At 42.7% G+C, this 17,998-nt stretch overlaps 1 protein-coding gene across 1 annotated transcript in view; it reads left to right on the top strand.

The window, feature by feature from the left end:
• The first annotated feature begins 372 nt into the window (after positions 1 to 372).
• The window catches only part of creb3l1 (cAMP responsive element binding protein 3-like 1), a 39,516-nt gene continuing 21,890 nt past the window's right edge, over positions 373 to 17,998 (top strand). The window contains exons 1-2 of the mRNA XM_085348186.1: positions 373 to 675; positions 15,387 to 15,519. Of these exons, the coding sequence (XP_085204312.1) occupies positions 565 to 675; positions 15,387 to 15,519 (244 nt within the window). The 5' untranslated portion in view covers positions 373 to 564. The remainder of the gene's footprint in view (positions 676 to 15,386; positions 15,520 to 17,998) is intronic.

Below are 17,998 nucleotides of genomic sequence, written 5' to 3'. Positions count from 1 at the left end.
GTGTGTGTACTTAATTACTGTGGTGTAGTATGTATGGCAACTGAGGAGGTCTTTATCAGTAGTAAAACTTTCACATTTTCTGCAGCCATCCAGTGGGCCAGATTGGAGTCTGTGTTGGGCCACTTCTGGACCCCAGACCTTATGTTTGACACCCCAGATCTAAAGCCCTAAATGGGTCGCGTAGTCTTCTTCTTTTCTTCCTTTTTGTTAATGAGCGAATAACAGACTACAACTTTGTTTTGTGGGCGCGTTCTTTTTTTTTTTTGGACGTCACGTGGGCGGGGCTTCTCTGAATATTCATCAGCGAGTGGCTGAGGCGGCGCACGCGAGGAGAGAGCTGGAAGAAGCGCCGACGTCTCAGCGACACGCAACTCGAGGAGGATGTGAAAATTTGACATTTGTCAGCGCTGAACAGTGAGAGAGAGAGAGAGCAGCAGCAGCTGGAGTCACACACAGGCGGCGCGAGGCCGTGTGAAAACAAACTGCCCGCTTTTTAATGGTCTGACTTAAAGACGCGCACAGCTGTCCATCCGTCCGGTGAGCTGCAGACAGACGCAGGCAGTCATGATGGACTCTATCTTAGACAGTTTAACAGCGGAGAAACTCTATCCGTCCGGAGGGACCAACCTGTTGGACCTGGAGGAACTCAGCGACGGAGATTTTCTCACTAATGTGGTGAGGCTTTTTTTTTATTACATTTTTATCACCGCAAACTCTTAGTGCTCTTTCTCTTTCTATCTTTTTTTTTTCTTGCCATCTACGTTAAAATCAAACGCACCTACACTGCCTGTTCCGCCCGGAGCCGGACCTCAGGAGGGCGGTGTAGCTGTTAGATCCTGACAGACATCCGGGGCTCGTAACCTGTGCTCATAACCCCATGTGTGTACGTGTGTAGGGGTGTGTGTGTGTGTGTGTTTAATTGTGTAAACTAATGTGTTTACGAGATCGGGAACACACACAGGCTGGGGTGTTACTGGTTAACTTGCGTGTGTGTGTGTTCAGCTGGCAGATGTTGCAGCATTCACCAGCACACCTGACTATTAATTTAGTTTGTGTGAGTGTGTCAGTGTACTAGCTCTTTCACTACAATCTCAAGTGTTTTTATTTCATTAAATCTTAATCATTTTATAAAGAAAAAAGAAAATAGTCTTTAATCCCTCCTTTATTGTAATCTACCTAATTATTGTATTTATCTCTTGATGGCTTCATCCGATTTCCAATCTGTCTTTTTATGCAACCTTGTGGAGTCATCAGTGATAACCCTAACCCCAATTCTGTGCTATCACTATATTTTTTACTTGTATTGTTATTTTATTTATTTAATTTTTTGGCAATCTTTCTGATTTAAAAAAAAACAAACCCCAAACAAACATTTTTTGCTTCTCAGAAACATGGGGTTAGGATTGGGGCTGGTCATCATCACTCATGGCGACTTAAACCCCCGCACACCTGCGAGTCCAACGGCACCTGTTTCCCTCGGTGCTCTGAGCACATCCCCATCCTTGCAGAGACACCTCGTCTGTCACTATTACAAACAACAGGATGTGGCTGTGTAGAATCATGGTTGTTCATCAGTAGCACCAACAGTAGATTTCTTGATATAGCAAAAGTGCTGCAACAGCAAGCCAGGATTTGATAAAGAATCAAGGGTTCAAATTGCTCCATGAATAGTGAGTCATTGTTATGTGGAGATTGTCTGTTTAACGCTGGCAGCCGAGCTCGTGTTTCTGGTTCTGCACTTTTTTTTTTAGCCACACTGTTGAATGTAAACACAGTCAGAGTTAATAGTGATGAGAGGATCGATAAAAGCCTGTGAGCATGGCGGGACGCGTTCATCCTCGCCAAGTACAGTGAATGTGCGCCGTGCTCCAGAGAGTTCCTGCACCCTTCTCTTTAGGGACTTAATTGCTGCAAACCACAGAGGGCAGACTCTGTTAAGAGCAGCATCTTTTGTCTTTGTTTCCCTTCATTCGCTCACTCTTTTTCCACTTTGTGTCATCCCCACTTTTCTTTTTTTAAACGCCACAGGTTTTTTAGGCAGACCTCTATTCTAGTCGGTGAGTCAGCCGAGCAGTCTGCTCGTGGTTTAAAACCCCACAACACTGTTCTAAATAAAGTAGTCCACTCTGCTGTGAAGCCACTAGGCTGGGCTGCACCACAGAGGACATGGGAAAGGATGGCTGATTAACTGAAATTTCAGTCTCTCTCAAGTCTGCAGCATGAGCTGAGAGTTCTGCATGCCGTTGGTTCATTTTTCCTTTTATTTATTTATTTTTTTTCAGGTGTATATAACTCTATTACTTTTCTGTAATAAATGAGTTCTTATTTAAACCCACAGTAATGTGCTTTTTTTGTTGTTGTTGTTTTTTTTTTTTTGCTTTCCTACTAACCATAGTAGGAAATTGCATATTTACTCCTTTTTGGCTCCATTTTAGTCTCAACCAACTTAGTTGCAGTTAACAAGTCTTTCATGTTACTTGTTGTCTTTTTATTCTCATTTAAAATAAAAATTACAATTCTTCTATGTTTATGTACAGAATTGTTTGAGATTGTGGTTTGTGCAGAGATGAGCAGAGAACTCTGTTTATATATATATATATATATATATATATATATATATATATATATATATATATATATATATATATATATATATATATATATATATATATATTTAAGTGGCATTTATTACCACAATGGACAAGTTTTTAATAATGTGTTAAAAGCTGGAAGGCTCACTGCTTGGATGCAGGGAGACCTCAGCTCTTTGGTTTTTAATAGGCTGTGCACTGTGGTCCAGTCCAGCAGGGGTTTAAACATTTTTTGTTCTGCTTTTTATTTACCTTTTTACAGTATATAGCTTTTCATAGCCAGTGGGTACAAGAAATAGGTGTGGGCAGCAAGACAAAACAAAAATCAATTGTCAGCTAATGGGACAATTTACTGCAAATTACTGCCCGTGAAATGAATTTGCCGGGCCTGACAAAGAGCAGAGTGCGACCAAATATGAGCACAGACGTGGAGTTTTATTGATTTATCATTTTGAACTCATATAATGCGATCGTGACGCAAGCAAATTCCTCAAATTTCCAAACATAAGGTGTTTGTACAAGAAACCCTCCTCAGCTCTTCGTCTGATGACTACTGAATAATAACAAGAAAGAAAAATTAAGACACACGTAAGCATTAAGCGCGAATCACTTTAAAAACACAAGAGGCACGGTTAAACGGGAGTGTCCTTCGGCTACTGTTAAACCTTTACAGATGCTTTGATCATGCGTAGAGAGCACCAAATTACCACCTGCCAGCAACTCATAAATGTTCTCCTTAATCCTAAAGGAAATGAGATTGGAGGCACAGCTAATTATTTTCTCAGAATGGATTAATGTGCCTTTTATTTTATTTCGTAGTCATATGACCCACAGCTACATAACGCAGGGGTAACGAAGTTGTAACTATGGCAACAACAATGCAGCCTGTTAACAACTTCAAGTATGAATAAAGAGAAGTAAAGCCATTGAAGTTTTTTTTTTTTTTTACTATGTCTGCTTAATAAAATAAAAATGATTGATTAATTTTTAAAATCTTTTGCTTATAAATTGTTCAAAAGGCAAGATGAAAAATTTCTAGTATACATCCTGGTTAATCCACTAACCCTAAACTCAAATGTATCCAGATTACTCTCACACATGACAACAGAAGAAACAAGTGCTCACTTTGACGATGCTGTTTAACTTTATCACTTAAAATATTACAAAACTAAAATGAGTAATGGATAAACTGACATAGAAATCACTATATACACTACATGTGTGTGTGTGTGTGTATATATATATATATATATATATATATATATATATATATATATATATATATATATATATTATTAGTATGATATGCTGTTTTTTCAAGTTGAAAATCACACAAATTGAGCTCAAGCAGTAACACTGTTAAATATTTAGGCTGTAAAGCTTCTTTCTGCTCTAGTCTTTTCACCTTCCTCTCCATCCACACTCAATTCTTTTTTATTATTTATTTTATTTTATTCTATTCTACTCTCCATTCAGACCCTGTACTCCAGCTTTAAAAGGACACGCCCAACTTATTTGCGTACTGGCTGCCCATTGGCCGCTCAGCTGCCAGAAGGAATGTGTGCAGGCATGCAGCAAAGTGTGTGTGTTTGTGTGAGAAGAGAAGGAAAAATACTCTTCTGCTGTTTTATTGAGAACTATAGCTCATTTCATGTCTGTCTCACAGACACACACACACACACACACACACACACACACACACACACACACACACACACACACACACACACACACACACACACACACACACACACACACACAATAACCACAGCTCCCTTTTCTCTTGCTCACAAATGTAGTTCAAGTGAGGCCAAATCCAGCCAACCCACTGCAGCCACACATCACCACATGAAGCCAAATACAGTAGAGAACATTACCATTTTCTTATCTGCGGCAGCCAGCGTTACAGGATAATGACATGATGTTTCCAGGTCTCTCAAAAATGCAGTTTCATTTTACACACAAAAAAAAGGTCTAGGGCAGTCATTCAGTATTTTACTGAATTTTAAAACCTGTTTGAAAACTCTACCAGTGCAGTGAAGGATAATTTCACCTGTTTCGTGATAAAGATGGAAGAAATTCCTTTAATCTAGGAAATATCTCCTACAGACTGGAGCAACCAGGAATTTTTTGGTATTTCTTTTTTCTTTTTTTTTTAAGCATGCAAAATAATCCCTGCTTTTATGTAAGGAAAAAAAAATCAAGGCTTAAATCAGAGAAAGCTAAACATAGACTAGACACATGAAACACACGTGCGGCTCATATAACTCATTTATAGGAAACACTTTAAACAAATGCATCAGGAAGAAATTTATTTCTTCACTTTGTCTGGATTTTTTTCTTATTTTTTTGAAGGCATAAGTCATGCGCATGGTCGGGTATGAGAACCAGATTTATTTCACTGTGGGATTCATTATAATGGACCTTAGTCCTGCAGGGTTTTGGACCTAAAACTGTCCAGGTTACTGCCAGCAATTATGTGAGCGTTTGAGCTAATGCTAACAACCGTTGCTGAGGCAGTGGCACAGAAGTGCATAATCAGAGAGGAGGTCTGCGTAATACAGGGAGTGCAGAATTATTAGGCAAGTTGTATTTTTGAGGAATAATTTTATTATTGAACAACAACCATGTTCTCAATGAATCCAAAAAACTCATTAATATCAAAGCTGAATGTTTGTGGAAGTAGTTTTTAGTTTGTTTTTAGTTTGAGCTATTTTAGGGGGATATCTGTGTGTGCAGGTGACTATTACTGTGCATAATTATTAGGCAACTTAACAAAAAACAAATATATACCCATTTCAATTATTTATTTTTACCAGTGAAACCAATATAACATCTCCACATTCACAAATATACATTTCTGACATTCAAAAACAAAACAAAAACAAATCAGCGACCAATATAGCCACCTTTCTTTGCAAGGACACTCAAAAGCCTGCCATCCATGGATTCTGTCAGTGTTTTGATCTGTTCACCATCAACATTGCGTGCAGCAGCAATCACAGCCTCCCAGACACTGTTCAGAGAGGTGTACTGTTTTCCCTCCTTGTAAATCTCACATTTGATGATGGACCACAGGTTCTCAATGGGGTTCAGATCAGGTGAACAAGGTGGCCATGTCATTAGTTTTTCTTCTTTTATACCCTTTCTTGCCAGCCACGCTGTGGAGTACTTGGACGCGTGTGATGGAGCATTGTCCTGCATGAAAATCATGTTTTTCTTGAAGGATGCAGACTTCTTCCTGTACCACTGCTTGAAGAAGGTGTCTTCCAGAAACTGGCAGTAGGACTGGGAGTTGAGCTTGACTCCATCCTCAACCCAAAAAGGCCCCACAAGCTCATCTTTGATGATACCAGCCCAAACCAGTACTCCACCTCCACCTTGCTGGCGTCTGAGTCGGACTGGAGCTCTCTGCCCTTTACCAATCCAGCCACGGGCCCATCCATCTGGCCCATCAAGACTCACTCTCATTTCATCAGTCCATAAAACCTTAGAAAAACCAGTCTTGAGATATTTCTTGGCCCAGTCTTGACGTTTCAGCTTGTGTGTCTTGTTCAGTGGTGGTCGTCTTTCAGCCTTTCTTACCTTGGCCATGTCTCTGAGTATTGCACACCTTGTGCTTTTGGGCACTCCAGTGATGTTGCAGCTCTGAAATATGGCCAAACTGGTGGCAAGTGGCATCTTGGCAGCTGCACGCTTGACTTTTCCCAGTTCATGGGCAGTTATTTTGCGCCTTGGTTTTTCCACACGCTTCTTGCGACCCTGTTGACTATTTTGAATGAAACGCTTGATTGTTCGATGATCACGCTTCAGAAGCTTTGCAATTTTGAGACTGCTGCATCCCTCTGCAAGATATCTCACTATTTTTGACTTTTCTGAGCCTGTCAAGTCCTTCTTTTGACCCGTTTTGCCAAAGGAAAGGACATTGCCTAATAATTATGCACACCTGATATAGGGTGTTGATGTCATTAGACCACACCCCTTCTCATTACAGAGATGCACATCACCTAATATGCTTAATTGGTAGTAGGCTTTCGAGCCTATACAGCTTGGAGTAAGACAACATGCATGAAGAGGATGATGTGGACAAAATACTCATTTGCCTAATAATTCTGCACTCCCTGTATCCCTGCAGAATGCAGCAGGTTTGATACATTTAATAGTAGTTGTATTACTTCATGATTAGCTAAAGCATGGATTAATGAAGTCTGGAAGCTTTGATTACAAGTAGTCATTATGTTTTACCTATTAATTTACTTATGATACACAAGAAATACTTTCTTGCATAGGCCATTATAAACATTATTCATCAAATCCAAGTGCCAATTTTATATGTGTGTATGTATGAATTGATTGATTTGTTTATGGCTTGAGGACCCGAAGACAATTTTCCATTGATGTGGATAATAAAGTTATTCTATTCTATTCAAACCTCGAGACTTAAAAGTCGAGCCATCACAGATGGCCACTTGAGGTTGGTACAGGATGTGACTTTCCATAGACTTCCTTTTTAAAATGTCCAAATTTAGAGCAGAAATAAACATGTTTACAGTAAAAAATAAGATTTTTCTCTCTCTTGCTGAATTCCCCCTTCAGGACAACTGAATGGAAGTGAATTTCAATATAACATCCATCTATCTATCCATTCCATTCTGCCACTCATCTGGGTCTGGGTCGTGGGGGTTGCAGTCTAGGTAGAGACTCCCAGCCTTCCCTCTCCCCAGCCACCTTTTCCACCTTATCTGGGAGACACTAAGTTGTTCCCAGGAAAGCTAAGAGATATAATCCCCCCAGCGTGTTGTAGGTTTGCCCCGGGACCTCCTCCCAGTAAGACATGCCCCAACCACCTCGTCCAGGAAATGTCCATGTGAAATACCCAGACCACCTCAACTGGCTCCCTTCAATGTGGAGAAGCATCGACTTTCTCTCAATTGACCAAGTTCCTTACACTATCTCAGTCTTCATAAAAGTGTGGTCCGGCTCTCTCTGGTGGTATGTGGGAAATCTCCAATTTTTTTTAAGATGAAATAATATACCATTGTGAAGGTATGCAAAGACGACACGAGAGTTCCCGAGGCTCTTCTGGGAGCCGGAGTCAACTCCCTGAGCATGAGTTCTCTATGAAGAGTAGCCTTTCCTTATCCCCAGCGGTCACGGCCGCTACAGAGCGCTGGCGGACTAGTTTCCCTCGGCCTTAAAACTGCAAAGGCACGCTGGTGCCACCATCCCAGCCACCATCGATGAGTCGTTGAGAATCGGTGGGGGAGCGGGAGATGCCATCGGTGAGTCAGGAACTATTGCTTGGATGCCGAACCTCCTAGTAGCCAGGAGAATGCGATCCGCTTCTTCTGCAAGTGAGTGGTAATCCTTCACAGCCAGCAGCGGGGAGTTGGCGAGGCCAGCTCGCACCGGCAACTGTCGGAGGAAGACGTGTGAAGAGGAATCTGCCGTCATCCGTTCCTAGCAAGGACGGTGTGCTCTCCATAAGCTTGAGTGCGGTACCATCATCCAGGCACGAGAGAGGGATTCTCGGGCAGCTCTGCATTTGAGAGGGAGTAGCACAACAGCAGCAGCGCCTTGAGAGCGGTGTATTTCCTTTGGGTGGGGGGATCCTGGAGGAGGGTCATCACACAGCAGGTGGACAGCGGATCCAGCGAGGCCACCACATGATGATATTTTGTGTCGACGGCTGAATTATCAGCGCCGGAGAAGCGCCCGATAAGACATCGTGAACGCTTCCTGGCCATCCGGTGAAACTGCTGGGAAGACAACGTTGGAGAAACGTTAACATTTTATTTGTACTGCATAATCTGCAGATTCTGACAGAAATCTGCAACTATCCTTTCATCAGGCCATCACTTAAAGACCGGATATCCCACCTGCTGTGAATGTTTTAATGCCGTACAGTTGTTATTATTATCACTTGAACCACTCCAGTGTGAGCTCACCACCTCTATATGACTTGTGCATTTAACTTAATGAGTAGCGTGGCCCACTTGATTGACAGGTGGCTGCAGTTGTGAGCTGTAGCTTCGCTAATTTGAATCAATGAACAGGACTACAGACTGTGGTGCTGGTGAATTTGAATGCAATTATCTAGTAAATTAAAGGGCTTAAGCTTTCAAAACATTCCTTTTATAAAGTAAGTAAATCTCCTTTGTCAACATTAATAGCAGGTATCAGTCTCTGTGTCTCTTGCACCTTGCTAAACAAGTTTACTAAAGTTAGCAGAAACGTAGCGCTCCACCATTTCATCTAAATTTCATGGTGACAGCCAGTATGCTTGATGGGAGGCCTCAACACAGTAGTCCACAAACCGCTGGGGGACGTCACAGCGGCTACATCCAACTTTTATATGAAGCCTGTGATCAAATCCACATGATTGTCAGTGACAGTTTACAAGGCTACATGACTTCATAAAGATATTTTTCTTTCAGTGTATTTTCCTTTGGCCTTTTACATGTTGTTCTGAAGATTTTTACGATACTTTCCACTGCTGTATTCCCTCCATAATGACATACAGTTTTTGGCCTCAGTGATCCAAGTCTGTTCTTTCAGTCCTCGTAAAGATATAGGAGGTGGTTCTTCTTGCCTGTGAACTCTACTACCGCTGACTAGTGGCTAGGCAGTTTAGTCCATTTTTTTTCTGCCATCTTCACCTGAACCAGCGAGGTAGCTGAATGAAAGAGAGAAGAGAGAGATGTGTTAAGACTCCACACGGTTAATTACAGGCATAGCAGAGCTGCTCTCTACATTTATAATTACCCCATACCTCTGTCTTTCCCAGTTCTCTTTGTGTGGTTTATCTCTCAGCTTTGTCCCCTCTAATGACACATCAGCCCTGAAATGAGCTATAAAACTTGTCAACTGCTTTTTAACACTGTTTTCTTCTCTAAAGTGGATCTTTTCCCAGCAGAGAGGGGAAGCGTTTCAGGTAATAACAGGTTCAGACTTCGGCTCCTCCATTCACGGATGCAGATTTTTGAGGATCGAGTATCGAACCCGAAGACACTCTGTGTTTATTAAGCTCCCCAATAATAAAAGTATTCTTCTAGTGTGGCTGCGCTACACAGGGTGTTCTCGGTACAGATGATAAAACAGTTCATTGCGATAATAAATTAATTGCAAAGAAGGCAGTTCTAGGAATGGGAAATGTTGCCGGTGCGTTTGCCATTTGAATGTCAGGTAGTGCAGGTGTGATGCAGATTAGCATCGGTGCATTTAGCTCAGAGAAATTGTCAACTGAATATTGACCTTTAGTCTGAAAACGGATTGGTGGGGCACAAAAACATTGCTTTATCTGCGTGCATAAATTTACTTGTGGCCCACAAGTTAACTCTGTAGCTGCCACAACAACAGCTTGGCTTTCTCCATAGAGTCTTATTTGTGTCAGCAGCTCTTCACCTGGTGGTGTGAGGGATGATTGATTGTAAAGGAGGTTGTTGCTGCTGCTGCTGTGTTGAGATGCAGGGACTTTTGGCAGCATCTGATTATTTCAGTTATTACATTTGGCTCAGTATTGTGGTGTATACATCTACACTCTACACAAACTGGAAAAACATTTATTAACATTAAAATGAAAGATTTCTTAAGTTGTCATCGCCACACCCCTCTTGCAGCATATTCCATTGCACGTGAAATTCACCCTCCAGGTTTTTTTTACCTTTAAGGTTTACCTGGAAGGATGAAACTTAGCCGAGTCTTGAAACTGCAGATTTCCCATTGTTTTTCTAGTGAAAGGAGTCTGCACATGTCCAGCCACAAGAGGAAAAAGGCTTATCAGCCAGAATACTTGAATGTGCAGGATGCAGGGGGGGAAAAAAGTCAGCGTGGCCGCGCATACATCAACCCAATGCCAGGTGATGGATAAGCAAAAGATTAACCTCACACAGGATTGTGCTTGTATTGGGTGAGAGCTGCATCGAAGGCTCCAGGTGTGTTGGAGGTAAGCAAGTGGAAAACAAACCAACCCCCCAAAAATAGAGTCGCTCTTCCAGCTGAATGCAAAACTGAAGCCAAATGTAGACAAATATGAAGTAAAACCCAACACAGTATAGCAGAATAAAGAGAAAACCACATATTGGCTGCACTGTTGAGCTAATGCAGCTACTAGAACTAATTTTAGATGCATAATGCTTCAATTATGGACCTTTCTCTGCTTTTTCTCTGTCCCTCTCTCTACATCACTCCCATTATGACCGCAATTAGGAAACTTTTCTCGATTTGTTTTTGAATAGGGTGGTTTTAAATGTGACCTATAGTCCCTAATGGAGCAGTATTATAGGGGCAGTGTCGAGGTTACTTAAACGGATATTTTGATGGCATTTAGTGCAACAGGGCTTCTCTTGTCACGATGCATATGCTATTCCTGTATGTGTGTATGAATGGGCGAGTATGCACATGTGAAAGAGGATCACTGAGTGTATGCTAGACTGATACTAAGATATGAGCTAATATCTGGTCATTTTGGATTACTGTATACATGAGTTATATTCAAAAGGGAAAATGATGAGATGACTGCACCTTCTGCATTGTATTTCACCACTGAGTTAGGTTCACACTAGAGGGTGTTTTGGACCATCCATGTCAAAAGAGCAACCGCCAGGCCCTGCTAAACACAGTCCTTTACCGCAGGAGGTCTGCAGTGAAAGACTTTGCACCTCGGGAAAACTGCACAAAAGCCACAGGGAGGACGACGGGTGGCCAAGACCCCGCAGGTTCACTGCTACAGAAACCTTGACTTTACTTCTTGTTCATAGATGTTTTTGACCTGAGGCTTGGCTTATGCTGTCTTGGCTTCAACTGCACTAAGCAGCGACTGCGTTTTTATTGGAATTTGCATGACTATAAACAGAAGGAGTTTGCTGAGTTTATAATAGGCAGCACAGTCATGTAGTGGTTAGCACTGTCTCCCTGTAGCTAGAAGGTTCTGGGTTCATGTCTGCCTTTCTGGCAACCTGTCCAGGGTTTACCCAGTCGTTTGCCTTAGGATAGGGCAAACCCAGAGGTGGATAGGTAGTAAAGGAAGTGAAAGTATGGATGAATTCAAAACACAAGATTAAAAGAGAGCGACATTGAGAATGTGAATATGGAACAGAAAGCTTTTTATTTGATGGAGCCACCGTCCTGGACAAACTGCGCTGTTGTTTGCACGCTGATTTGGAACCAACTAAACTTTTCATATCATAGCGTGAGCTATATATCATTCGGGTTCTTGCGTATGTACACACTTCTTTTTTGCCTGGAGGTTCAGTGAGCCTTGAGGTTCAGGTACAAAAATTGATCTGGTTCATGGACTTCCTTTTATCTTTTTTTTTTTTACTCCAGCGGACCATGACTCACACATGCGTAGGTGGGTTTAAAAGATGCATGTGTTGATATAGGACAGAAATACATATAATTACAGTTGCCGTTGTGTGCAGGACTATTTCCTGGCTTACTGTCAAGGCCACCCGGAGCACCTCAGTGTAGCAGAGATCTTTAAAATTTTCATTTGCACCTGTACATCTGCTGCATGTCTGCTGAACCTCCAAATCCCGAACCTTCCTCCCTACTTCCAAACCTAACTGTCCCCCTGTGAAAAAAGTAACTTCCCTCATTGTTAAATCATGAATTAACAGTTATTAACCACATTTTTCTTAGAAACTTGAGTTTAATGTCACCAGTCACACTCCGTCCTGATTGCTGCCAGTCCTCTTGAGTCACGAAATCATTTAAATACAACATGTCTGATAAAGTGAAATAGGCTTGATCTAAAGAAACAGATAAGAAACAAAGTTATTGACATCTATCATTCTGAAAAGGCTTATAAAGTAATTTCTATGGCTTTGGGACTCCAGTGAACCACAGTGACAGCCATTATCCACAAATGGAGAATACCTGGATCAGTGGTGAACCTTCCCAGGAGATGACTGCTTAACAAAATGACTTCAAGAGTGCATCGACGACTCATCCAGGAGCTCACAAAAGAACCCAGAACAAGATCTAAGGAACTGCAGGTCTCACTTGCATCAGTTAAGGTCAAAGTTCATGATTCATCTTGAAAAAAATCCTGATCGTCTGAGAGACTATTCTGATGATTCAAAAGTTGGACTTTTTGAAAGGTTTGAGTCCCGTAACGTCTGCATAAAACTAACACAGCATTTCATAAAAGGAACACCATAACAACAGTTAAACATGGTGGTGGTAGTGTGATCGTCTGCAGCTGCTTTGCTGCTTCCGGATGACTTGCTGTAATTGATGCAACCACGAATTCTGCGCTTTACCAGAAAATCCTGAAGGAGGATGTCCGTTCATCAGTACATACCCCGAAGTTCAAATACACTTGGTCAAAAGAGCTTGCAAAGAAAAGCGTCTGGACTTCTTTAAGTTGCTTGAAGACGTTTCACCTCTCATCCGAGAAGCTTCTTCAGTTCTAAGGTCAAATGGTGGAGAGTCCCAGATATAAACCTAGTGGGAGTGACCCCCCACAGAGGGACAAAAGGACCCCCTGATGATCCTCTAATCGCCTGAGCCAAGGTGTGAAACTGGGTGTGGGTCCCAATCAGCCAGAGTTTCGGGTGTGTTCATTGTGAAACCTGGCCCCACCTTATCATGCAAATTCCTGAGGTCAGATGGCCCAGGATGTGAGTGGGCGTTAAGGCGTCTGGGAAGGGATCTCAAAACTGGATTATAGATGGCAGAGAGTTGGTGTCGTAAACCCCCGCCTCTGTTCAAAGATGGTCGCTCACAGTGGACATAGATGACTTCTTTCACTCCTCTTTCAAACCATCTGTCCTCTCTGTCCAAAATGTGAACATTGGCATCCTCGAAAGAGTGTCCTTTATCCTTAACCCTTGTGTGGTGTTCGTATTTTTGTTACTCAGCCAGTGTTCATGGGTCTGGTGGACCCGCTAGAGTTTTGGCTTTCCAAATTAACACTATCAAACAATTTTATGTTAAATTACTCAACAGATGTTTACTTCATCCCAATTACAAGACATATGAACAGCAAACATGGTTAATTTTTTCCCTTTACCTTTGTTAGATCACATTTATGAATTAATGTGCTTCTCGTTTTTCTTTTATATAAAATGTTATAAATAAATCAGTTATAATCAAGTGGAGTGAGTGGAAAGACACAACACATTTACACGTGAAAAAATAATTAATTGTTTAATTTTTCTTTTGAAAAAAACTGAACACGGGTCTCACAGACCCGAACACCATACAAGGGTTAAGATGCAGATGGACTGCTGAGTCTTGTCCTGTGGAGGTGGCTCTTCTGTGTTGTGCCATGCGCTTGTGAAGTGGCTGTTTGGTCTCTCCAATGTAGAGGTCTGAGCATTCCTCGCTGCACTGTACAGCATACAGTTGTATGCTGGACAGTGCTGTACAGTGCAGTGCTGTACAGTGCAGCGAGGAATGCTCAGAACTGAAGAAGCTTCTCGGATGAGAGGTGAAACGTCTTCAAGCAACTTAAAGAAGTCCAGACGCTTTTCTTTGCAAGCTCCTTTGACTACGATGACCTGGATGACTGAGAACCTTCACAGACATTCAAATACACTTCCACCCCCACTTTCAAATGCAGTCATGGTTATTAAGCGAGCTCTGCAGAGTTTTTTTTTTTTAATGTTTTTTGATGGATACATTCAGCAACATTTGAATAAAGCCAATTAATAAAAGTCAGATATACTTTTGAAGAGGTTAAATCTGTTAAAAGTAAATTGCTCATGTGAGCTCTATCTGATAGTATTAATTCACAGGGGGAAAAAAATTCCCCCATAATAGACAGACACGGGAATCTAATCATAACAGGAACGCTTAGAAAGTAATGTTTACCTATCAAATTTAAAATGTGCTCTAAAACTTAGTGTTTATGTCAGCTCCGTTGGTAGCCCTCAGTTGGTTTCTTACAGTTCTTACAAGCCCTTTCCCTCCGTGCATATGATCCATTGTTAGTATTTGAAATATTGAGGTAAGCCTTGTATTTATTGTCCCAATCATGTCTTTATTGTTGCTCCTGGACTGATTTTATCTGTTGTGACACTTCTGGCAGTTCTGGGAGCCTCGCTTAAGCTAATTTCCAGGAATAAAACATGTAAATCAACTTTTGTGTTTCTTGCTAATTAAATCAAGTTATTTCTGTCACTGTGTCTGAAGAGCCTCCAAGCAGTGTGTTGATGGGTTTCCAACCAACCCATGTGTATGTGCGCATAGGCTTTGGTTCAGCTTTTCCCATGTTTTCTGAAGACCAGGGTGACTCATATCGTGTGTGTGTGTGTGCGTATTTATGTGTGCATAAACCAGTGAAATCAGAGCACCGTGCTGTCCCTTGCTTCCAGAACACCGTCTCTCTCTGCTCAGTGACTCATTCATCCAGACTAGAGGATTAATCTGTCAATGCTGTTTCCCATTGACTGACTCTTCGTGTCATCAACACAGCCTATGTTGTCTTGTTTCTGACACTGAGAGATAAGTCTGTCGTAGAACTGAAACTATAGGTCCATTATTTGATGAGTCGATTTGCAGAAAATGAAGTAATTTTCCAGCTATTTTCTTGTCCCAGCTTATCTAAGGTTGCCACTTTTGTCTTTTTTATATCACTGAAAGCTGGATGTTTTCAGATTTGCACTGTTGGTTGGAGAAAGAAAAGCATTTGAGCGCCATACCTTGAGCCCATCTTCCCTTGTCTTTATCCTTGTGCTTTTCATTGAACGTTGAATTGCATGAGGTTCATTGTACCAGAGTGGTTTTATAAAGTAACGTCAGCTAAATACTCCTTTGTCTGTGTCTGTTTCTGTATATGTTTTCCAGCCTTTCTCGGGTGACCAGATGGACGACTTCAGCAGTGAATTATTTAACAGTTTCTTCGACGACCATGTATTAGAGCGACCCCTACTGGCAGAAAGACCTTCATTTTTACACATTGACATGGACAGCAGCCCAGGTGAGCTCCTCTTGTTTTATTATGAGAGATAATCCAAATCCACCTGTCACACCCACCCACACACAGCTCCTTATGGCTGGGCTTTTTTTGCTCCGTATCATCCCTTTTAGTTGTTTAGTTCTCACTTGTTTTCCGTAATCACCAGTAATTCCAGGAGCACTGATTGATCCTTGGATCGAATACACATGGGTACAGCACCAGGTTGGACTTACGTATGCTGGTATGATGACAATAGCTATTGAACTGTAAGCTAAGGCCAGTTGCTGCAATTCATTTCAAATCAAATCAAATCACTTTTATTGTCACATCACATGTGCAGGCACACTGGCACAGCACATGCGAGTGAAATTCTTGTGTGCGAGCCCCACAAGCAACAGAGATGTGCAAACACAACAACACAAACGAGCAAAATACAAGAATGGCCAACCTGAAACTAATAAATATATGTACAATATATAATAGTGTATGCATTTCTGGATGTGTATACTAAATATTTTCCTACGTGTGTGTGTGTGTGTGTGTGTGTGTGTGTGTGTGTGTGTGTGTGTGTATACACATTTTTACAAATTAAATAGTAAAAAAAAAAAAATAATAATAATAAAATATATAAAATATACAGAGTTGAATATGTGCAAAACAAGTGGCATTTATATACAGTATGGAGTGCATAATGTTGAAGTTCCAGTAGTGAAGCTGAGGTGTCTATGACGTGTTCAGCAGTCTGATGGCCTGATGGAAAAAGCTGTCTCTCAGTCTGCTGGTACGGGACCGGATGCTGCAGAACCTCCTTCCTGATGGAAGCAGTCTGAACAGTTTATGGCTGGGGTGACTGGAGTCCTTGATGATCCTCCCCGCTTTCCTCAGGCAGCGCTTCCTGTAGATGTCTTGGAGGGAGGGAAGCTCACCTCCAATTATCCGTTCAGAGCACCGCACTACTCGCTGGAGAGCTTTGCAGTTGTAGGCGGTGCTGTTGCCATACCAGGTGGTGATGCATCCAGTGAGGATGCTCTCAATGGCACAGTGATAGAAGGTCCTGAGGATGCGGGGGCTCATGCCGAATCTTTTCAGTCTCCTGAGAAAGAAGAGGCGCTGCTGCGCCTTCTTCACTGTTTTGTTTGTGTGTACTGACCACGTAAGATCCTCAGCCAGATGTACACCAAGGAACCGGAAGCTGCTCACTCTCTCCACAGCAGCGCCGTTGATGGTGATGGGGGTGTGTACTTCTCTGCACCTCCGGAAGTCCACTATCAACTCCTTTGTCTTTGCGACGTTGAGGGTGAGATGGTTGTCTTGACACCAGTGGGTCAGGGCGCTGACCTCCTCCCTGTAAGCCGTCTCATCACTGTTGGTGATAAGACCCACCACTGTAGTGTCGTCCGCAAACTTCACAATGATGTTGGAGCTGTTAGTGGCTGTGCAGTCGTAGGTGTAGAGTGAGTACAGGAGAGGGCTCAGTACACACCCCTGTGGAGCACCAGTGTTCAGTGTGATGGGGGATGAGGTGATGCTGCCCAGTCTGACCACCTGGCGTCTGTCAGACAGGAAGCTAAGGATCCAGCTGCAGAGGGAGCTGCTCAGTCCTAGATCCTGCAGTTTCCTGTCCAGCTTCGAGGGAACGATGGTATTGAATGCTGAGCTGTAATCTACAAACAGCATTCTCACATACGTGTCTCTCTTCTCCAGGTGTGACAGGGCAGTGTGTAGTGTCAGGGCTATGGCATCATCAGTGGACCTGTTGTGGCGGTATGCAAACTGTAGAGGGTCCAGTGAGTCGGGTAGTGCAGAGCAGATGAAGTCCCTGACCAGCTTCTCGAAGCATTTGCTTACGATGGGGGTCAGGGCTACAGGTCGCCAGTCGTTCAATGAGGAGATGGTGGAGGATTTGGGTACAGGGACGATGGTGGCCATTTTGAAGCAGGCTGGGACTACAGACAGAGAGAGGGAAAGGTTGAAGATGTGCGTGAACACTCCAGCCAGCTGAGCCGCACATGACCTGAGGACGCGGCCGGGAATCCCGTCCGGACCAGTAGCTTTGCGTGCGTTCACCTTCCTGAAGCACTTCCGCACATCCTCCTCAGACACAGTGTGCGCACTGACGTCATCCGCGGTGAGCACACTGTCCGGTCTCATGGTGTTCGCTGTGTCGAATCTAGCGTAGAATACGTTTAGATCCTCACACAGAGAGGCCGTGGTCTGCGGTGTGCTGGTTTTCCCTCTAAAGTCTGTGATCGTGTTTAGTCCCTGCCACATACTCCGAGGGTTGTCAAACTGTTGCTCCACCCTGTCCCTGTACTCACGTTTGGCTGCTTTGATCGTCTTCCGGAGTTGGTAATGTGCGTGTTTGTAGTCCGATGTGTTCGCGGAGGCAAAGGCGGTGTTCCGTGCCGCCAGTGCCGCGCGAACATCTCCGTTAATCCAGGGTTTTTGATTTGGGAAGGATTTGACTGTTCTGGATGGGACGACATCTTCCACGCATTTC

Source organism: Diplotaxodon limnothrissa, linkage group LG23, assembly GCF_057381915.1.
Source record: "Diplotaxodon limnothrissa isolate DT_005_m linkage group LG23, D_limnothrissa_male_GT1.1, whole genome shotgun sequence".
NCBI lineage: Eukaryota > Metazoa > Chordata > Actinopteri > Cichliformes > Cichlidae > Diplotaxodon > Diplotaxodon limnothrissa.
The sequence above is the reverse complement of the archived record's forward strand: the minus strand, read 5'-3'. Positions and strand labels throughout refer to the sequence as shown.